The sequence below is a fragment of the Vulpes lagopus genome, chromosome 5 (genome assembly GCF_018345385.1).
Source record: "Vulpes lagopus strain Blue_001 chromosome 5, ASM1834538v1, whole genome shotgun sequence".
Taxonomy (NCBI): Eukaryota; Metazoa; Chordata; class Mammalia; order Carnivora; family Canidae; genus Vulpes; species Vulpes lagopus.
In genome coordinates, this window is record NC_054828.1 from 111,909,054 (window position 1) to 111,933,049 (window position 23,996).

Genomic DNA, 23,996 nt, shown 5'->3' on the forward strand with positions numbered 1-23,996 from the left:
AAATGCATTATGTGAAAATGCTGACAAGCCAATCATACAAATATTCAGAGTTAAATAATTACTTTAAAAGCTCCTTTACATTATCATACTGAGATCACATATTTTTACCTTGAGGAGGTATGTGGGAATATTGCTGAAATCCACAGGCAACTTCAAAAGGAAACGTGCTGAAAATTCACCCGTCTGTAGGACAAAAGGTGTAATAAGATTAAAATAAGAAAGTGATTGTGAAGTGACAATTATAGCCAAGGCCACAAGTTCAACCTGTTCAAACTGGAGGTATTTTCAATTTGGGGTTCCTAACATTAAGCAAGAAAAGAAGATTGGAAAAGCAGGGGAAGATCAAAAAGAATTATTAAATTATTAGCTACTAAAAGCATAATTAGAATTTTTAAAATCTGCATTTTTAACATGCAATAAAATTATAATGTCTCATTACCGTTTTGGTTTTTTTAAGTGTAGAAAGAATACATGAATGTATGATTTTTTTTTTAAATTCAAGCAAAGAGACAGACCTCTCCCTTTGATTCATTTCTTTTTACTAAAGCATTCAGACAATTAAGATTTATAACCCACAGACGCTGACATATATCACTATCCTTTATAGTGTGTCTGGAAGTACATACAAAGTCAAACATCTACCCATATAAAGCAGTCTATCAGTAGGTACCCCAAATAAGATTCTAATCTCCTGGAAAAATCTATTAACATCATTACCATCAACTAATCTTTTTCAGCAATTCTATGAACTAGTCTCCATATATAAAGATATACAGAGGTTTAGAGATTTAAAACATTTTTTTAAATTTTTATTTATTTATGATAAGTCACACACACACACACACAGAGAAAGAGAGAGAGAGAGAGAGAGAGAGAGAGAGGCAGAGACATAGGCAGAGGGAGAAGCAGGCTCCATGCATCAGGAGCCTGACGTGGGATTCAATCCCGGGTCTCCAGGATCGCGCCCTGGGCCAAAGGCAGGCGCTAAACCACTGCGCCACCCAGGGATCCCCTTAAAACATTTAAATGATGACTTCTACTTAAAAAAAAAAAAAAAAGAACTCATATAGAAGAAGAGTTTTCCTCTCAATTTATGATGATGTGAAATCATAAAGTTTTTTTTTTTTTAATGATGGAAATGGCTAAGGTATCACATTAAAAAAAAAAAAGCTTTGTCATACTGTGGAGAAGGAGGCTTCCAGTTGGGCTATCAGACACCTAGGGGTTTCTGGGAACCTCTGCAAAGGTCACAGAGAAAGGTGATGAACTGATGCGATCCCAGGTTTTCCAACCTCTTTCACTGGAAGCCTGCAGGTCAGCTTCGGATTTTAACATACTGGGTTTCGCTATGACATGTTTGAAAAAAGAACTTTGGGGATGATCCAGAACTGCTCTGAAGAGCGGATCTCTATCCTTTTTATATTTTGTGAACACTAAAGAGCTCCCAATATCTCTACTTCCTTTCCCTCTTAAAAAAAAAAAAAAAAAAACAAGCACCTCAAACTCCTAAAACACATGCTTAAACACATCAAGCATTTACAAATGCTTAGATCGGCAGATGAAGGCACACAAGCATACCTACACACCTCTTATGGAAAATTCCATATTAATCACCACGCCTCTCTTACAAATACCCTAGCAAATGGCTGTCATTTTTAAACTGTGACTTGAAACCTTGAAAATGCCGAGAGAAATATAAACCTTGAGCTCAAAAAATAAAAGTAGTAACTACCATCTGCGTGGCGATTCATTGTTTTACTGCTTACAACATCTTTTTTTAAAAATATATATATGTATTTAAAAGATTTATTTATTCAGAGAGAGAGAGAGGGGCAGAGACACAGGCAGAGAGAGAGAGAGAGGCAGAGACACAGGCAGAGGGAGGCTGATGCGGGACTCGATCCCGGGTCCCCAGGATCACACCCCGGGCTGCAGGCAGCGCTAAACCGCTGCGCCACCAGGGCTGCCCTGCTTACAACATCTTTTAACTTACAGGGAACTCTAAGGACAGGGCACTTTCTCACTGCCCCAATCCTAACCCCATGACACAAAAAGCAGAAAAGAGAGAACTGCATGGACAGACTCAAAATTGAGGCAGGCCAGATAGACCCACAGAAGCCACTATGCCACCAGAAATGCCAGTGGTGAGAAATAGGAGGCATTCTGGGAGCTAAGCAGCTATACTCAGTATGGCACACTGATATGTGTGGGCTACTTGAAAGAATAGTTAAGAGCTACCTAAGGATCTACAATTCATCAGGGTGGGTGGGAGGAAAAAGCTTGTGAAAGAACCTAATACAATTCTTGCATTCTATTACAGTCCAAGATTACTAGAAAGGTATTGATTTTGGTGTTTTGTTAATCTCCTAGAGGACTCCACCACAACACCCCCTCTTAGGTATGATTCTTTGCTTATACACTGAAAAAGGTGAGTGTAGGGACAACGTAAAGCACTACAGAATTAAAAGGGAGTTTTTAAGAGGGACATATAGCCCAGTGGGAATTTGGGGTGTGTGGGAAGAAAAGTCTTCCTTGAGGGCAGCCCTGGTGGCTCAGTGGTTTAGTGCCATCTTCAGCCCGGGGTGTGATCCTGGGGACCAGGGATCGAGTCCCATGTCGGGCTCCCGGTATGGAGCCTGCTTCTCCCTCTGCCTGTGGCTCTGCCTCTCTCTCTCTCTCTCTCTCTCTCTCTCTCTTTCTGTGTGTGTCTCTCTGAATGAATAAATAAAATCTTAAAAAAATAAAGAAAGAAAGAAAAGTCTTCCTTGAGTGCTGGTACAGTGCTACAAAGAAAGGGACACTCATCAAAGAAAATAAATTCCCAATTACTGTCCCATCTTTTCTCTTGTATAATCATTTTTCCCTCTTCACCCATCAGCATGCCAACAGCATTTAAAAAGTCTTTACCAAAAATAATAATAAAAAATAAAAAGTCTTTCATAACTTCATATCTTTCTTCAGGTCCCATCTCATTTCTCTGTTCTACTTTACAATCTCCTGTAAAGAACTGCTCTGTATTTCTTCTTTTACTATGCTCTCTGGAAACTCTTCCTGTCACCCTTTCCCCCTGAACCAGACAACCCCAACAACTCATCAAGGTCACTGAGGACCTCCCCACTGCCAAATCCAACTGGCATTTCTCAGTGCTCATTTTTTATTACTTGTTTTCTCAGCAGAATTTTGACACAGCTCATTATTATTCCTTTCCTGGAACATTTTTCCCTGGTTTCCAGGATCCCTCTCTTGGTTCTACCTTACATCACCAGCCCTCCCTACAGTCTCCCCAGCCTCTGAACACTGGAGTGTCCCACCATGGCTCAGCCTCAAGATCTCCCTCCTTCCTATACCCTTCCCAGGAGGCTTCATCTAGGCCCAAGACTTTTTTTTTTTTTTTTTAATTTTATTTATTTATGATAGTCATACAGAGAGAAAGAGAGAGGCAGAGACACAGGCAGAGGGAGAAGCAGGCTCCATGCGCCGGGAGCCTGATGTGGGATTCGATCCCGGGTCTCCAGGATCGCGCCCTGGGCCAAAGGCAGGCGCCAAACCGCTGCGCCACCCAGGGATCCCCTAGGCCCAAGACTTTTGATACCATTTATATGCGGATGATTCCCAAATGTTCTCTCTCCTCCCAGACCTTTCCCTAACTTGTTTCATTTATCCAACCATCATGAATGAAACCAAACTCCTGATTTCCTTCCTTTACTATCTGGTCTTCATGTTAGTAAATGGCAATTCCATTCTTTCAATTCCTCAGGCAAAAAAACCTCAGAAGCATCCTTGACTCCTCTCTTTCTCGCTCATCCTCAGTTCAAAGTAGCAACAAATCTGGTCGATTCTACCTTCAAAATAGATCCTTAGTCTATCTCTCACCACAGTACAACCACCTGATCTGAGCCATGGCTATCTCTAGCCTGGATCACTGCAACCACCCCCGACAGCTTCAGCCACTGTTCATCTGGAAGTTTGCTCCTGTCTCCATAAGGCACAGCAGCCCTTTTGACACATTAGTCAGATTATGATCCTCCTTTGCTCCTTTATAGAATAATATGACAAGGTAACAATTGAGCAGAGATGTGAAGGAGGTGAGGAAGAAAATCATGTAGAATGTGGAGGAAAAACATCCCAGGCAAAGAGAACAGAAAGCATTAAAGAGCTGATGCAGGAGCAGGACTAGATAGACCAAGGACGTCAGTGTTACTGGAGCAAACAAGCACTAATACTGATCAGAGGTCACCCAGAAACTCTCTTTTCCTAACCCCTATAGGATGTACAACAATCACTCATAACATTAGTAAATACCAAAATGACTACTACATCTATATGGAACTTTGTTAAGTCAATCCTGGGGATATTGAGAGAGGTTTTTCAAAAGTGCCAAGGAATTACAAGGGGTGGCAGAAGGGAGTTAGTTGGACAGACAATAATGAATCAAACTCAATTCATCTTCATTTTCAATTTGGAGAAGCAAACTATTTACAATCAATAAATAGCCATTTCTACCTACTGGTATACCATGGCAATCTGTCAGTTAAAATGGCACTCTCAAAACTTTCACATTGTTAGACTCAATGGCTCTTCTATATTTTTTTTGAAAACAATAAAAAGGAGTAAAATGTAGGATTTAAAAATTAAAAGAAGTCTTGTACATATAAGGTAATGGGAAATATAATTACATACTTAGCACTTGGACTCATGTGAACTGCTAGTTATTTTAGTCCATGTACTACATTTTAGCTCTTTTGCCCTATTTCAGTTTGTACAATATATTTTTATTCTACCAGCTATTTTAGACCAACATTCCTTTAAAAATGCTTTGACAATCCCTACTTTATCCCCTCTCAAAATGTTGATCCTAGAACGAATATAAATTTATGTTTATTGGTAAAAGACTGATTTACACAACTAAACTCATAGTAAAAGGCAAGTTGATCCAAGGACTAACAGGATTTTCTGTTTATCAGCAATGAGCTAATTTACACAACTAAATTTCATAATACGAGAACCTTCAGACCGTGAAAGGAATTTGGTGCTCTTGGAAACCATAGAAAGTGCTTTTTGATCTCCAACTTTCCAGTGGACTATACATTCTTTATTTTGCCATTGAGAGAATAAAGAAAACTTAGCATTTGTTTCTAACAGTGTTGGAACCATTGGGTACTACAACTCAAGAATTCAGTTTTCAGTTCTGCCACGGATTTTCCCTGTGACCTGGAAGTATCTCCTTCTGTGTAACTAAGGAAATGCTGACTTATAGCATGTCTTAATATAAAACTTAAGCTATAAATTATATAAGGAGCAAAATATAAGTGAAAAATCCATTCTGAGTTCTACCTCAGATGACTTTTTCTGTGTTTTTATATTCAAAGTTCCAACGGTTATTCAAGCAATTTACGGCCACTCTATTGTAACATCAAAAATTGCTTCCATTTCAATCTTTCCTGTAAGCTGAAAATGAGACATTTAGATGCAGCCAAGTGAACAGAATAATTTGATTATTTTGTCAGTCCTTGGTCAAATCTTCTCTTGGATAGATGTGGAAAATTATCTGACCTATGACTGTTAAAATGTCAGCCGTTCTGCCAACTGCCTTAATGGCAATTTCCCCAGCTTAGCAATAAATATGTGCATCCTTCCTTTTTTTCAAGTTATAGTACATTGGCAAGTTCCTTAAACTAACAAGACTGAGTTTTGGCAATTTATTAGGTCTAAGCTTTTCTTCTGGTAATAGCATCTGTGTCATGTGACAGGTAGTGACAGGTAGACATCTTGTGCAGAATGGGCTCCAAACCCAGAATGCTCTGTAAAGGGAAATGTCCCTTTCTTTCTTAGAGGCTGTTCCCTTGTCAACAAACAAGCTGTCATCCAAAACTGACTGCTTCTACCACTTAGATAGCCAAAAGTGAAGAAACACTCAAGAATGACTACAGCTTTCACAGGGTGACAGTCAGGCAAGCGCGATTCTTCAAATGGACTCTAACAACCAATAGCCCAAGTCTGTAGCCCGTCTATAGCCTGTTCCTTGGCAAATACATAATTTCCCATTATATGTGAAAAGGAAAGCCAAAGTCAGTCTAACTAGGATTTCATAATATCTCACACTTTACAAAATGTTTTCTAAGGTACATTATTTAATTATCCAAAACCCTTTTCAAAAGATATAAATTCCCTTATACCTATTTCAGAAATGAGAAAACTTGGTCTTAGAACAGTCAAGAAATTTGCCCACAGCCACTCAAAGAGTAATAAGGAGTCAGAGGCCAACCTCAAGACTCAAGATCCATTCATCCCATTCATTACTATGGATTAAGAACCTAAAAAGTGTCAGGCCCTAGATAAGGCATTCCAAATATAATGAGTAAAAGAGGCCCCTGCCCTCTTAGGGCTTATCATCTAGCAGGTGAGTCAGACATTAATCAAAATAATGCTGCTATAAATTACAACCTGTAAAAAATCTATCCAAGAAAGAGCAAAGTGCTCTGATATTTTAGGAAGACCAGACCTGTCTAGGCTTTGGGGTTCATTACATTGAGGGAGCTCTTAGAAAGCCAAGTCATAAGACCATATGGAAAAATAAACAATTAATACCATCAGGAAAACTTCAAAGAAGCAAAGCAATGAGAGGGGCTAGTTATAGCAGAGACTAAAGACACAGTAATTACAGGAGGGTAATACTGATGTTAACAAACTGAAAAGTTAAGTCCAGAAATAAGGCCAAATACATTTAGTGTATGACTGATGATGTGGGACAACTGAACTGCCACCTAGGAATAAAGTTAGATCCATATTTCACATCATATATGAGGATAAAGTCCAAGTAGATTAAGAATTTCAGTGTACAAAACTAAAAGCATAAGGAAGAAAACACTAAAGAATGCCTTTCAAATAGGACTTTAAATTCAGAAGCCAAAAAGGAAAAGATAGGTAAATTTGGTAGCCTGAATATAAAAATTTTGTGGATGGCAAAAAACCACCATCAGCAAAGTCAATAACAACTGACAGAGGAAAATATATCTGCAACTCTATCATACAAAGCTAATGACCTTAATGAAAAAAAGATGAAAAATCCAAGACAAAAACAGGCAACGAATATATAGAAAATACAAAACACTCTTAAACATGAAAAAGTACTTAACCTCATTCATAACAAAATGAATACAAATTAAAACTAAACTGAGTATCATTTTTCACCAGAGTGGCAGAAATCAGCACTTTAAAGATACCACTGCACTGTGTTCTCACCTCCACTGTTTTTGATGACAAATCAGTGTTGACTCAAATAACTGCTCACCTACAAATAGTCATTTTTCTGTGATCACCTAAGATTTTCTCTTTATGTTGATTTTCAGTATTCTGACTTGCATTTTTCTTGGTTAGGATTTGTTGAGATTCTTGAATCTGTAAATTTATGTCTTTCACTATATTTGGAAATATCTAGCATTATTTTATCAAATATTTCCCTCCTTCCTCTTTATCTCCTTTCTCTCACTCCAGGACTCCATTTCCATGTATATTCGATGTTTTGATTTTGTCCGGTAAACTCCGCCTTCTCCTCTTCCAAGTATCAACTCCTATCCAGTATCTAACTGATTTCAATCACTATCCAGCATCTTCAGGCACATGTCTTTATGTTCTGTCCAGAACTTACAGTTGTTGTTTGTGAAAGTGTTGGTCCAGGAGCTACCGAGCCATTATGCAAAGTGGAACTTGACAGAAATCTACAAATATATTAATTCATTGTTGACAATATTGTGGAGGAATAATTGCTTTCATATATCACTGCTGGGTTAAGAAATGAGTATTAACTTTACGGAGGGCATTTCAGAGATAAAATTATAAACACACAAGATCTTTGATCTTGCAATTCTTCTTCTAGCTATTTATCTTACTTGATAATAAGATATACTTGAACACATGCAAAATGACAGGCCAGAATGTCAGGTAAAAGAATAAAGGAGCTTTCTATATTTGGGGGAAAAAAGTCCCTGAGCTATGATTAGGTCAAAAGCAAGATGCCGAACATAGTGTATAATATATGTTACTATTTGTATTAAAATACTATTTGTATTAATATATATATTTGTATTTCCTTATATGTGCATACAGAAACTCTGAAAAGCTATATTAGAAAAAAGCTATACCAGTGCTTACCTGGAGTGGAGGAAGAAAAAGAAGGTAGCCTTGATTTGGATGGACACAGGACAATGACAGGAGACTTTTCACTACATGTATTTTCAAAGATTTTGATTTTTCAAGAGTATGAATTTATTCCCCATTCAAAAATTTTTAAAAAGTAATTTGCAGGGGCACCTGGGTGGCTCAGTTGGTTGAGAGTCCAACTCCTGATTTCAAGATAGGTCGTGGTCTCAGGGTCATAAGGGTTGAGCCCCAGGTCAGGTTCTGTGTTGTTCAGCTTGAGATTCTCCCTCTCTTTCTGCCCCTCCCCCTGTTCACACACACTCTCTCTCTCTCAAATAAAGAAATAAAATCTTTTTTAAAAAGGAATTTGCAAATTAAAAGTATACATAATGAGATGCTCATAATTCATGCATTCATTCATTCATTAATTCAACAAACATTTACTTGTGCCAAGTACCAGGTTGGTGGCAGATGGGGTGATGGAAATCTCAAGACAAACAAAATATAGAGCCTCTGTACTCATGGAACTTAAAGTCCACTCTGAGAAGATGAACAAAATACTATAATGTGATGCTCTGACAGAGATATTCACCAGATGCTCTGTAAGTAATTCAGTTAGGACTCTGCATCTTAGGTGACGGAATTCCATTTCAAACTTTCTTAAAAGGATATGAGGCATCTCACAGAACCTCAGACTAAAAATGCAGGCCAGCCTCAGTTCAAGAGATGTTAATACCCTCAGCAGTTTCTCCTTGTCTTATCTCTGTTCTGTTCGCTTTGTGCTTTATCTTACTTTCTCTCTACCTACCACTTTCTGATTCTCTTGGCTAGATAATATGAGAAAAAACTGATGTGTGACACACCAGTTACTCATAAGGAAACCAACTTCACTTTCTCAGTGCTAACTCCAAACAGCCAGGCAAGAATTCTGTTTGGCTTCCGTGCCTTCTGAACTAATCAACAATACCTCCACGTTTCTTTATAGTAAAAGAATTAGTGGTACCATAAATTCACTGAAAATAACTGAAGAGCTAAGAAACATTTTTAGGAGTGAGGGGGTTAAGTTATGTGTACACTCTCCCAAAGCCATAAAATACTCTGAGGGGTTTCCTGATAGAACACTTCAAAGACAGGATTCTTCGCCTTTTTCCTCTTACTACATGGAAAGAAAGCATTAAAAACTCAGGGCAGCAGGTCCTTTGAAGACCCTTGTAGGTCCTTGTGTAAAGACTGCTCCCTACATCCAGATGGTCATCTACGAAATGAGGCAGGGCACCCAAGGTTTCAGAACAAACATGTGGCCTCACGAACAAAAGCAAGGGATATGATTCCAGTCCTTCTTCAGATGCTGCTCTGTAACATGCAGGCAAAGGATTTCCTTTGTGTCTCTCATCTGCTTTCATAAAACTGGATCTTTTCCACGTGATGCACCCTACTGCTAAAAGAAATGTAAATTCCCTAATGGTATGTCTATTATTTAAAAAATAGTAATAAAATTCCCTTATAATGTCAGTAACATTGAAAAAGCTATCATATTCACCTTTAATGTCTTTAATTTAGGTACACACACACACACACACACACACACACACACACACTACTTCTTGGGAATGAAGTCACAACCTGAGATATAAACTACTTAGAGCAAGATCCTAAGTACTCCTACTGACATACAGGTCAAAATTCAATATAACAAATCCATTACAAAAATAATAAAAATGTGAGCCCCTGTCATGGGTTCATTTATTTTAAATCATGTTCAACTCATAATAGTTCCATGTGGTTCACAACAAAAACAAACAAATCTGTCAGTTCCTAGAAGTATGTATAACACAGCTGACTACCACGCTACACCCTTTTCGCACAAGTTTATCCCGGTCTACAAATCAAATCCCTTTAGGGTGTAACTTCCAAGTAGCCGTAAATTAAGCAGGGATTAGGAGAGAAGCTCCTTGGATCCCCTGCTACATATGGCTGACAGGCATCACCAGAACACCTACTCCATCCTCATGGCCCAAGGCAAAAAGGCCACATGCTTCCAGACCCTCCAGATATTTTGATCCCTCTCTTAGCATTCTGGTCCTCCCCTCCCACCATTCTAGACCAGTTCTATACAAGAGAAAGACAATACAATGCACAAAGGTTAGCTACACATGCATATGTAATTTAAGATTTTTAATATTTTCTAATTGCCACATTTAAAACCATAAGTGAAAACAATTTTAATACTATATCCTAATATATCCAAAATATTCTCATTTTCACAAATAATCAATATAAAAATTGTTAATGAGATCATTTTTGTATGAATTCTTTGAATTCTGGTATGTATTTTACATTTGCATACATCTCAATTCAGAGTAACACTGCGTGTGCTCAACAGCCATATAAATGTGGCTGGCAGCTCTTGTATTGGACTACACAGTTCTAGACATTCTTCCATTAATACTAATCCCCACATTAAGTTAGATACTCTCTGTCACAAAGACCCGAAGATCTACTTGAGCTACCAAGTACCATGAACTTGGAACTTTCCTAACAGGAACGCTGATACCCATCATCTGGGTAGTGGGAAGGGATAATGGGACCCCACTGCCTCTTCCAGATAATATGGCATTCATTCTTCCTCTGAAAACTGTTGAAACCTATGGTCTTTACTTTCTTTTCTCCACCTGCACTCCTGATACCCTGCAATCTGCTCTCCTCTGCCCAGGACTCCATCAGAACTGCTCCTGGAAAGATAAGTACCACTCTCTCTCTCTCTTAAAAAGTAACTTTCCCTTTTCACCTTGCTTTCCATTCCTTATCTGTATCTTAGCGACATCAACCTCTACTAGTCCACATATGGTACTTTATGATTAACAGCATTCTCAGAGATAACAGAGGAACAATCACTAACCTAGAATTTATTGAGCTCCTACTATCATAGGGGCTCAATAATTGAGCCCCTATATCATATCAATTATTGAGCCCTCAACTATTTACAAGAGGATGCTAATGATAATAATGCCGTGTATTACATAACCCCATGTTTGCTTAATTCTGTTTGCTTCCCACATACAGGTTCTAATTTATCTTTGTGTCAAAGTTGGGTGACAAGGGAGTTAGCTCCAAGAAAGTGACGTGGGGAAAACCTATAGTCACATGTACATAAAATTAACAGAATTAAAACAGAATTAGAATCTGAAGTCACATGTACATAAAACTAACAGAATTAGAACAGAATTAGAATCTGAAGCTTCCACTTTTCAGATCACTCTCTCTCCAACACATTTCTTCTGTATTGGCCTCTGCTCTGAAGGACCTTACGCACTCTGACACCTACTGTTACAAAAGTAATCAAACAAGGAGCCCACAAGACTGAGGTAGCTCTAATGCTGTGGTAGCTGACTTAAGCAAACTGAAATCTAAGCCAGTCATTTCCTATAAATGCCTCAAAATTAAGAACACTCAATCACAAACAGCCAACTGGGCTTTCCCAAATAGTGCAACCACTTAGGCTATCGCCAAGTTAAGTCCCCAGCTTTGCTTCTGTATCTTCTCTACAAAAAGAGAAACACCAAGCTTTTATCAGCAGAATGCTCTTAACCACTCTGAATCGATGTTTGCTCAAATAAGCTCTTAAAAATTTTAATATGCCTCAGTTTAATTTTTAACAAACTTCATATCCTTTCCCTTCAAATGTCACATCACAGCAGGTGATGACAGAAGTCTAGGTCATTAACTCAAATGGGGAGCTCCTCATGGAATGGCTCCTTTCTATTCTGTACAATATTCTTAAATGCTGCCAGAGCTTAATTTATAAGCCATAGATTCCTAGATTCTTACTGGGATTTGGGGTCAACTACAGTAACAAAAAAAGATAATTGCTTCACATTCTCTATTATATATGTCATTATTAAGAAAATTCCCACAAAAGGAAAAAAATGTTGCCAAAACACTGTTTTATCTCACAGATCACCCACTGGTATTCTTTAATATGTAAAAAATGTGAAAATATGTGGTTGTGAAACATCTCAAAACATTCATTTCATAGCAGGAAAGAAAAATGTCTTTGATCAAAATATTAGGTATGATAAACTAACTCTGAGTTCTGGGAATTAAAAGCCAAAGGAAAAAAAATCACAAATTTCTTTACTGTGCTTTGTTACAAGTAACAAACAATGGTTCTTTAGATATAACAGACCCCTGCAGGAAATGCCAGCAAGGCAGTAGATATATATATGTAATATAAAATGACACCTTAAACTTTACCCATTGAGAAAACTTATAATGTACCCTTAATTTGATATATCTTATCAAAACAGTATATATGATCTTCATAGCTGTTTATATTGTGGCATTCATCAAAATTAAAATTCTAATCTTAAAACTAACTCTGCTCAAACAGGTAGCAGGAGGGAGATCTTTGTGGTGATGGAATAATTCTATATCTCCATTGCAGTGGTAGTGACAGGAAATGATGCATGTGGTAAAATGGTATACACATACATTGTGCCAAGGTCAACTTCTTAGTTTCCATACTGTACTATCATTATGTAAAATGCAACCACTGGAGGAAATTGGGTGAAGGGTACACAAGACCTGTGTACTATTTTTCAACCTTGTGAGTCTAGAGTTATTTCTACATAAATAAATAACTATACCTTAAAAAAGAACTCTGACCATGCAGACACATAAGAGTTGTTCATTCTAAACATATAACCTTACATTCCAATGTATCACCTGTTTTCTCCAGATTTAAAAAAAACAACAGTGCTTACTAAAAATTATAAAACCACCATAGGCAAAGAACACAATGTTCAAAACTAACATCTACTCATTCAAGGAGATGGGCAAAGCAATAAAAGAAATGACTTCATAAAAGACAGAAGCAGAGAACAAAGGGTTTTTTTGGTTTTCTTAAAAATGTTTACTTTCAAGTGTGCACTTGCTAAAACCTTCTAGATGAAGTTTGAAGCAGGAGGAAGAAGAGTGTCTGTCTTGGAGGTGGTATGGAGGGAACAGTGAATTTCAAATTAGCAGGCTTGTAAGAAGGCTGACAGATCAGAACCCTCTTCCTCTTTTCCATGGCTATTAAAATTTTCCTTTTGCAGCTGGCAGTAAAATGGAAGTGGCATCTTGGGTTTTTAAGAGCCTCACTTTTAGAGCAGAAATGGAAAGTTAAGAATGTAAATATATGCAGCAGAAGGAAATATTCAGTGATGACAAAGGTAAAGACAAGCAGTCCTCATCCTCTCAAAAGAATACAGGACTTTATAATACAAAGGTATTGAATAATTGTGCACAGTCTTAGATTCATTACAGAGAGTATTTGATAAAATCGACTAGTCATATCAGGAGAACCAAAATAAATGGATTTACACTTAGGCAGGTAAGATGTATTGATCTCATGGTGTTTTATTTAGAGAGCATACTAATGTTTTCATTAATAAACATCAATTTATTTCATATAAAAAGTCTTCATGCTTCAATATTCCAATAAGAGGTAACAGATGTGGAGCTCTGGGTGGCTCAGTTGGTTGAACATCCAACTCCTGATTTTGGCTAAGGTCATGATGTCAGGGTTGTGGGATTGAGCCCTGCATCTGGCTCTACATTCAGCAGAGAGTCTGACTGAGGATTCTTTCTCTCCTCCCTCTGCTCATCCTCCTCCCTTCTTCCATGCATACAGGAGCACTCTCTAAATCAATCAATCAATCAATCAATCAATCAATCAATCAATCTTTAAGAGAGAGAGAGAAATGTGATTTACTAAGTAAACCAGTCATACATGTGTGCTTATAATTCTTGTTCCCTGTGGATGTCATGCTCCTAAGTTATTCTCCAACCATTACCCACTGACCTCCACTACCCATCATGCCATCTGTGTCCACCTGTCCTTATGGCGTTGGCCAGTTCCACTTCATCGGGGACAGCTTTCCATTGTCACTTCACTCCTCAGTGACCAGGTCTTCTAAATTCTTAAACAAGCTATACTTCCACTTGAGACAACCGATCTGGCACTGCTATTTCATTTTTTACAAATTTATGTTGAGTCTTCTGAACTGGATTTTAACACCTTCAAGACCGAAAAGCTGAAACTTGTGTCCTGCCTTTCTAATCCAAAACTAGCAGAGTATACTTTCCGTGAATGCCCATCAGTCCTGTACTGATTTAGCCTTATCAAACTGCATCTATGGTTTCGCTACAGCATTCCAGTACAGAAAAATATAAAAATCATTTTAAATGGATTTCTGTAGTTTTTCATAACTACCTTTACAAACTCCATGTTATCAGAAAATTTAAAAAGCATGCTTTTCAATGTCCTAATAAAACAGTGATCAACAACAAAAAACAGGGTCAAGGAAAAGCACTCTGACATTCCACAAGACACCTGATGGCTAATAAGAGTTATATCCAATCTTTTAGGTGTAGCTCTTCCATAGAGTCAAACAACCAAGAAAGGAACATACAGTCAGTAGAATACTAAGGGAGAATAATAGAATGTTTTATTGAAAATGAGATAATCTGGGACACCTGGGTAGCTCAGCGGTTGAGTGTCTGCCTTTGGCTCAGGGTGTGATCCCAGGGTCCTGGGATCAAGTCCCACATCAGGCTCCCCGCAAGAAGCCTGCTTCTCTCTCTGCCTATGTCTCTGCCTCTTTCTCTGTATCTCTCATAAATAAATAAAATCATTAAAAAGAGAGAGAGACAAGAGAGAAAGAATCTAAGTCAACAACATCCACCTTCCTTAAAAGGGAAAAATAAACTGCCATGACTGTTTCTTGGTTACCCGACTGTTGTTTTGACTCCTGCATTCTTTTTTTCTTTCTTTTTTTAATTTATCTTTACTTTTTTATTTTATTTTTTTAATAAATTTATTTTTTATTGGTGTTCAATTTACCAACATACAGAATAACACCCAGTGCTCATCCCGTCAAGTGCCCCCCTCAGTGCCCGTAACCCATTCACCCCACTCCCCACCCTCCTCCCCTTCCACCACCCCTAGTTCATTTCCCAGAGTTAGGAGTCTTTATGTTCTGTCTCCCTTTCTGATATTTCCCACACATTTCTTCTCCCTTCCCTTATATTCCCTTTCACTATTATTTATATTCCCCAGATGAATGAGAACATATAATGTTTGTCCTTCTCCGATTGACTTACTTCACTCAGCATAATACCCTCCAGTTCCATCCACATTGAAGCAAATGGTGGGTATTTGTCGTTTCTAATGGCTGAGTAATATTCCATTGTATACATAAACCACATCTTCTTTATCCATTCATCTTTCGATGGACACCGAGGCTCCTTCCACAGTTTGGCTATTGTGGACGTTGCTGCTATAAACATCGGGGTGCAGGTGTCCCGGCATTTCATTGCATCTGTATCTTTGGGATAAATCCCCAACAGTGCGATTGCTGGGTCGTAGGGCAGGTCTATTTTTAACTCTTTGAGGAACCTCCACACAGTTTTCCAGAGTGGCTGCACCAGTTCACAGTCCCACCAACAGTGTAAGAGGGTTCCCTTTTCTCTGCATCCTCTCCAACATTTGTGGTTTCCTGCCTTGTTAATTTTCCCCATTCTCACTGGTGTGAGGTGGTATCTCATTGTGGTTTTGATTTGTATGTCCCTGATGGCAAGTAATGCAGGCATTTTCTCATGTGTATGTTGGCCATGTCTATGTCTTCCTCTGTGAGATTTCTGTTCATGTCTTTTGCCCATTTCATGACTGGATTGTTTGTTTCTTTGGTGTTAGAGTTTAATAAGTTCTTTATAGATCTTGGAAACTAGCCCTTTATCTGATACGTCATTTGCAAATATCTTCTCCCATTCTGTAGGTTGTCTTTTAGTTTTGTTGACTGTATCCTTTGCTGTACAAAAGCTTCTTATCTTGATGAAGTCCCAATAGTTCATTTTTGCTTTTGTTTCTTTTGCTTTCATGGATGTATCTTGCAAGAAGTTACTATGGCTGAGTTCAAAAAGGGTGTTGCCTGTGTTCTCCTCTAGGATTTTGATGGAATCTTGTCTCACATTTAGATCTTTCATCCATTTTGAGTTTATCTTTGTGTATGGTGCAAGAGTGGTCTAGTTTCATTCTTCTGCATGTGGATGTCCAATTTTCCCAGCACCATTTATTGAAGAGACTGTCTTTTTTCCAGTGGATAGTCTTTCCTCCTTTATCGAATATTAGTTGACCATAGAGGTCAGGGTCCACTTCTGGGTTCTCTATTCTGTTCCATTGATCTATGTGTCTGTTTTTGTGCCAGTACCACACTGTCATGATGACCACAGCTTTGTAGTACAACCTGAAATCTGGCATTGTGATGCCCCCAGCTATGGTTTTCTTTTTTAAAATTCCCCTGGCTATTCGGGGTCTTTTCTGATTCCACACAAATCTTAAAATAATTTGTTCTAACTATCTGAAGAAAGCCCATGGTATTTTGATAGGGATTGCATTAAACGTGTACATTGCCCTGGGTAACATTGACATTTTCACAATATTAATTCTACCAATCCATGAGCATGGAATATTTTTCCAACTCTTTGTGTCTTCCTCAATTTCTTTCAGAAGTGTTCTATAGTTTTTAGGGTATAGATCTTTTACCTCTTTGGTTAGGTTTATTCCTAGGTATCTTATGCTTTTGGGTGCTATTGTAAATGGGATTGACTCCTTAGTTTCTCTTTCTTCAGTCTCATTGTTAGTGTATAGAAATGCCACTGATTTCTGGGCATTGATTTTGTATCCTGCCACGCTACCAAACTGCTGTATGAGTTCTAGCAATCTTGGGGTGGAGGCTTTTGGGTTTTCTATGTAGAGTACCATGTCATCGGCGAAGAGGGAGAGTTTGACTTCTTCTTTGCCAATTTGAATGCCTTTAATGTCTTTTTGTTCTCCGATTGCTGAGGCGAGGACTTCCAGAACTATGTTGAACAGCAGTGGTGAGAGTGGACATCCCTGTCTTGTTCCTGATCTTAGGGGAAAGGCTCCCAGTGCTTCCTCATTGAGAATGATATTTGCTGTGGGCTTTTAGTAAATGGCTTTTAAGATGTCAAGGAAAGTTCCCTCTATCCCAACACTCTGAAGGGTTTTGATCAGGAATGGATGCTGTATTTTGTCAAATGCTTTCTCTGCATCTAATGAGAGTATCATATGGTTCTTGGTTTTTCTCTTGCTGATATGATGAATCACATTGATGGTTTTACAAGTGTTGAACCGGCCTTGTGTCCCGGGGATAAATCCAACTTGGTCATGGTGAATAATTTTCTTAATGTACTATTGGATCCTATTGGCTAGTACCTTGTTTAGAATTTTTGCATCCATGTTCATCAGGGATATTGGTCTATAATTCTCCTTTTTGGTGGGGCCTTTGTCTGGTTTTGGAATTAAGGTGATGCTGGCCTCATAGAACGAATTTGGAAGTACTCCATCTCTGTCTATCTTTCCAAACAGCTTTAGTAGAATAGGTATGATTTCTTCTTTAAACGTTTGATAGAATTCCCCTGGGAAGCCATCTGGCCCTGGACTCTTGTGTCTTGGGAGGTTTTTGAGGACTGCTTCAATTTCCTCCCTGGTTATTGGCCTGTTCAGATTTTCTATTTCTTCCTGCTCCAGTTTTGGTAGTTTGTGGCTTTCCATTTCTTCCAGATTGCCTAATTTATTGGCATATAGCTGTTCATAATATGTTTTTAAAATCTTTTGTATTTCCTTGGTGTTGGTAGTGATCTCTCCTTTCTCATTCATGATTTTATTAATTTGAGTCTTCTCTCTCTTCTTTTTAAGAAGGCTGGCTAATGGTTTATCTATCTTACTAATTCTTTCAAAGAACCAACTCCTGGTTCTGTTGATCTGTTCCACAGTTCTTCTGGTCTCGATTTCGTTGAGTTCTGCTCGAATCTTTATTAACTCTCTTCTTCTGCTGGGTGTAGGATCTATTTGCTGTTTTTTCTCTAGCTCCTTTCTATGTAAGGTTAGCTTCTGTATTTGAGTTCTTTCCAGTTTTTGAATGGATGCTTGTATTGCAATGTATTTCCCCCTTAGGACTGCTTTTGCTGCATCCCAAAGATTTTGAATGGTTGTATCTTCATTCTCATTAGTTTCCATGAATCTTTTTAATTCTTCCTTAATTTCCTGGTTGACCCTTTCATCTTTTAGCAGGATGGTCCTTAACCTCCACGTGTTTGAGGTCCTTCCAAACTTCTTGTTCTGATTTAGTTCTAATTTCAAGGCATTATGGTCTGAGAATATGCAGGGGACGATTCCAATCTTTTGGTAACGGTTCAGACCCGATTTGTGACCCAGTATGTGGTCTATTCTGGAGAAAGTTCCATGTGCACTCGAGAAGAATGTGTATTCAGTTGAGTTTGGATGTAAAGTTCTGTAGATATCTGTGAAATCCATCTGGTCCAGTGTATCATTTAAAGCTCTCGTTTCTTTAGAGATGTTGTGCCTAGAAGACCTATCGAGTATAGAAAGAGCTAGATTGAAGTCACCAAGTATAAGTGTATTATTATCTAAGTATCCACCCCATTTTTTTTATACAAGAGGAAGCAAACAAATCAAAAAGCAAAAACAACAACAACAACAACAACAACAAACACGGGGGAATATCTTCTGATTCTGTATACTTTAAGTCCCTTGACTTCCCCTGGAACTTGTCCGTCTAGCTGGTCTTCTGGGGGAGGGGCCTGTTGTGCTGATTTTCAGGTGATAGCACTTGGGGGAGCTGCTCTGCCCCCTGCCTGGTGCAGCGCTCAGTAGGGGTTGTTTACCCCGTGAGGCCCCAGGAGGAACAACCGCAGTGGCGGCCTGCTCTGGAGCCTTGGATTCAGCTCCCGCAGTAGCTCCGGAGCTCTCGGTCTGCAGGGCCTGCAGGCTCCGGGGGCGGGGCCGCTGATCTGCTCAGCTCCGGGCAGGAGCGTCATTGCTGTCCTGGGCCCTCCCCGTCTCTGCCTGTCCCGGGAGGCCGGATCCGGGGCTGTGTCCCGGGACCCTGTGTTCCCGGGCCTGCGCTGTTGGATTCACGCTCCAGGAGCCACACAGCCCCCTCCGCACGGAGCCTCTTCCTCTGCCCGAGCCCCTCCGAGCTGCTCCCGGGCCACGCAGCCCCCTCCGCGGAGCCGCCGCCCGAGCCCCTCCGAGCGGCTCCCGGGTCAATGCGTGTGCGCGCTGCAGCCCTTTAGGGAGCTCGGCGCGCCCTCCCTGGGGCGTAGGTGTCTGTCAGTGTCCCAGGGATTCCGAGGGCATCCCCGCCCTCCTGGGGTCCTGCTCTAACTCCCTGCGAGCCCTTCCGCGGGAAGGTCGGTGCAGCTCCTGCTTCTCCAGGACGGGGCTCTCCTGTCCTGGGGACACTCGCCCTGGCCTTAGCCCGGCTCCTCGCGGGGCCCCTACCCCTTGGAGGCCTTTTGTTTCTTTCTTTTTCCCCCCCGTCTTCCTACCTGATAGAAGCGCAAACTCTTCTCACTGTAGCATTCCAGTTGCTCTCTCTTTAAATCTCAGGCCGAATTCGTAGATTTTCAGGATAATTTGAAGGTTATCTAGGTAATTTGGTGGGGACAGGTGATTTGGAGACCCTACTCTTCCGCCATCTTGCCCCCCCCTACTTTTTTATTTTAAATTAGCCAACATATAGTACATACTTAGTTTCAGATGCAGTGTTCAGTAATTTATCAGTTACAGTTACATATAACACCAATGCTCATTACAGCACATGCCCTCCTTAATGCCCATCATCCAGTTACCTCCATTCTAACTTAAATGTTTGCAGATCATCCACTTAAAACCTGAGTGTAATTTCTTTTAAAAATCTCCAAAACATTTTTACTTTCTACAGTCTTCTAGGATCTTTCTGAGGCTCCACAGTTTCACAAGATATCTCTGAGAGCGTATCTGCTAATTTCTTAAGGACCTTGAAACAGTCTCCCCCAGAGTCTCCAAGTGGAACACAGCCTTGCTGACACCTTGATTTTAGCCCAAGGAGATCCATTTCAGACTTAGGACATCCAGAACTATAACAATATTAAGTCTGTATAGTTTTATGCCACTAAGTTTGTGGTAATCTTTTACAGCAGCAAAAGGAAACTCATATAGTCTCAGAATCAAAAAATCTCAGCTCAAAATCAAGTTCCTTTCTTTCTGCCAGGGTCCTGTGTTTATTGTCCAGATTCTTGGTCTAGTTTTGGAATCTATTAGCAGATTGCCCTTTAATGCATTCCTGAACCAGTCTGCCAAGTTTGAATGTGTTTCATCCCTTAAGACACCTTTATATTCTGTTCCTTGACCAGTGACCAACCCGTACACCTCTTTATTTCTGCAATCTCCGCTCCCACTTCTAATAGGCCCTTGCTAGGCCCGCTCTGCTATAAGCTTAACCTCTACCTGTCCACCTTGCCTTGTTATGGGATTCTCAGTTTCTTTCCCTGAACTCATACTCACAGCCCTAGTGTTTACAAATTATTCAACAGTAAATCAAAATAAACTGAGGTAAGTACAGCAGGTTTTTTAAGTGAAGAATATAGAATCAACATTAAGTACGAAGTTTTCAAAACACTATAAACTATCTAGATGCTTTAAATGAATTTGAACTTCAACTTCCAGATGGATTACAAATATTAGCTGAGCCAATAAATATAAGGTTGACCCTTGAACAACACAGGTTTGAACTGCACGGGTCCATTAATATGGAGATTTTTTTCAATAAATATAGTACAGGACCAAAATGTATTTTCTCTTTCTTAAAATTTTCTCAGTAACATTTTATTTTCTCTAATTTACTTTATTATAAGAAAACAGTATGTAATATATATAACATACAAAATATGTGTTAATTGAGTGCTTATGTTAGCAGTGAGGCTTCTGGTCAAACAGCAGGCTATTAGTAGTTAAGTTCTGGGGAAGTCCAAAGTTATATATGGATTTTGACTGCATGGGTGGGGGCGGGGATGGTGTACCTAACCCTGTGTTGTTCAAGGGTCAACTGTAATTTTTAAATGTTTTAGATCAGAAATGGTGCCAAAAAACTGGATATCCTTAAATTCAGCCTTAATATTCAAAGGGTGAATTGGATGGGAAGGAAAATCCTAAAAACTAAAGACCAATTAGTTTGACAGTGATTCCCATTTTCAAATGAGTCAATCAGCACTAAAGACAACACAAGTTCACCAAGAAGTCATGCCAAATTAACCTAACATCTGTTTTTGAGAGGAGAATAAGATGACTATTTGATAAGAAAAATGCTAGAACGAGAGGATAAACTAAGTTCAGTAAAGTTTTCCTTACCAACCGTGAACAGATTCAAGCTGCAAAATCATCAATAGTTTAAAACCAAACTCTGCACTGTTGGTGGAAACTGAAAATGGTGCAGCCATTATGGAAAAGAGTAGAGGTTTTTCAAAAATTAAAAATAGCACTGGCAATATGATCCAGCAATCCCATTCTTAGGGATATAATCAAAAGAATTCAAAGCAGGATCTTGCAGATGTATTAGCACATCCTTATACAGTGCAGCATTATTCACAGTAGCCAAGAGGTGGAAGCAACTCAAATGTCCATCAGTGAGTAAATGGATAAAACAAAACGTGTATATCTTCACAGTGGAATACTATGCGATCTTAAAAAGGAATGAAATTTATCATATACTACAACCTGCATGAACCCTCAAAGGCATTACTAAATAAGCCAATCTCAAAAGGACAAATGCTGCATGATTCCTCTTATCTGAAGAATCTAAAAGACTCAAAATGATAGAAACAGAAAGTAGAAAGGTAGTTGGCAAAGGCTAGAAGGAAGGGGAACTGGTACTTACTGGGCAGTTTAAAATTTGTAATATGAAAAAGTTCTAGAGATCAATTGCACAACAATGTGAAAATACTCAACACTACTGAACTGTACACTTAGAAATGGTGAAGGTGGTAAATTTAATGTGCCATTTACCACAATAAACAAAATAGTTAAAAAAAAAAAAAAAACCTTGAGCTGAACAAGACAATCTGTAACAACAAATATTAGACCTACTAATTCAAAGGCATCGATCTTGTATAAGACCTTGGGAAACATGTCCTTTAAAAAAAGGCTGAAAAATAAAATAAGAAAAGGTATATTTAACTTAAGAAAGACTAAGTGACACCTAAAAGAATTAACATGGAGAAGGTTATTCTAAATAAGTTATTCTAGGTTAACTAGACTCAGGCTTATTCACTCATTCATTCAACAATGTTCATAGAATGTAAACAATGTGGCAGGCAGTGTTCTAGGCATTTCTGATACAACAGTGTGCAGAGCAGAGATCCCTGCCTTGTGAAATTTTATATTCCAGTGGGGAGAGACACACAAATAAAAAACATAATAAATAAGTGTGGTAGGTTGCTTCTAAGTGGCTCCCAATAGTCCCTGGTCTTCACATTCTCATGTAATTCCTCCCAAGTGTGAACTGGACTTAACAAACAGAACACAGCAAACCTGATGAGATGTCACTTCCAAGATTAGATCATAAAGACTGTTACATCTTGTCTTACTCACAAGCTCTCTCTCCTGTTTATTTGCACCAAGGATGGTGAAGCCAGCTGCCATCCTATAAGCTGCTCTGTGGAGAGGACCTGTGAAGAGGCAAGGAGCTGAGGGCAACCCCAGCCAGCAGGCAGCAATAAGCTAAGACCCTCAATCCAAAGGCCCACAAGAAACTAAACGGTACCAACAACCACATGAATGAACTCAGAATGGATCCATCTCCAGTTGAGCCTTGAGGTGACTGCAGCCCTGGCCAGTACCTTGAGTTCAGCTTATGAGAGACCCAGAAACAGAAGGTCTATACAGATTCTGACAAAAACCATGGTAATAAACGTTGTTGTTTTAAGGCACTAAATTCTGGAATGGCTATTTTATGCAGCACTACATATTAATATAACATGATAATTATATGGTATGTTAAAAAAATATGCAAAACAATGTAGAGCAGAATAAAGGTGGGGGTGTATGAGATATGATGTTAAAAAGAAGTGTTATGCAGGGGGCCTGGGTGGCTCAGTCCATTAAGCACCTGCCTTTGGCTCAGGTCATGATCTCAGGGTCCTGGGATCAGGCCCTAAGCCAGACTCCCTGCTCAGTGGGGAGTCTGCTTCTCTCTCTCTGTCTGCTCCCTACCACCCCACTGCTCATGATCTCTCTCAAATAAAAAAATAAAATATTTTACAAAGTGGGGGTATTATAAGGACTTGCGCATGAATGTTTGTAGTAGCATTATTCATAATAATCAAAAAGTGGAAACAACCCAAATGTCCATCAATAGGTAAATGGATAAACACAATGTGGTATGTCCATACAATGGAATTACTCAGCTACAAAAAAGAAAACAAGCAGTGATACATGCTACGACATGGAGGAACCTCAAAAATATTATGCTAAGTGAAAAAGCCAGCCACAAAAGACCACATATTAAATGATACCACTGTATGAAGAAAATCTATACAGAGAGAAAGTAGTTCAGAAACTACTAAAATACTTTCTCTTGGGGTAGGGATAGGAAAAGGGTTAACCATAAACGGGCATGAGGGATCTTATCAGGGTGATGGAACCATTCTCAAACTGGATTTTAGTGGTGGTTGTTCACCTTGGCAAATATGTTAAAAATCACTGAATCAGACACTTAAAATAGGTGAACTTATGGTATGTAAACTATATCTCAAAAGAGTTGTTTAAAAAAGCTGGGGGTGTTGAGGCACCCAGATGGCTCAGCAGGTTAAGTGACTGACTCTTGATCTCAGCTCAGGTCTTGATCTCAGTGTCATGAGTTCAAGCCCCACGCTGGGAGCCCAGCATGGAGTCTACTTAAAAAAAAAAAAAATTGGAGGTGTTAACACAGGCATCACAGAGAATTTAACAC

The 23,996-nt window shown here is 39.1% G+C and overlaps 1 protein-coding gene across 3 annotated transcripts in view; it reads right to left on the bottom strand.

The window, feature by feature from the left end:
- The window catches only part of BABAM2 (BRISC and BRCA1 A complex member 2), a 407,463-nt gene that overhangs the window by 258,735 nt on the left and 124,732 nt on the right, over nt 1-23,996 (bottom strand). For all 3 annotated transcript variants that reach the window (XM_041755098.1, XM_041755097.1, XM_041755099.1), the window contains exon 6: nt 109-183. In XM_041755098.1, coding sequence (XP_041611032.1) covers nt 109-183 — 75 coding nt within the window. The remainder of the gene's footprint in view (nt 1-108; nt 184-23,996) is intronic.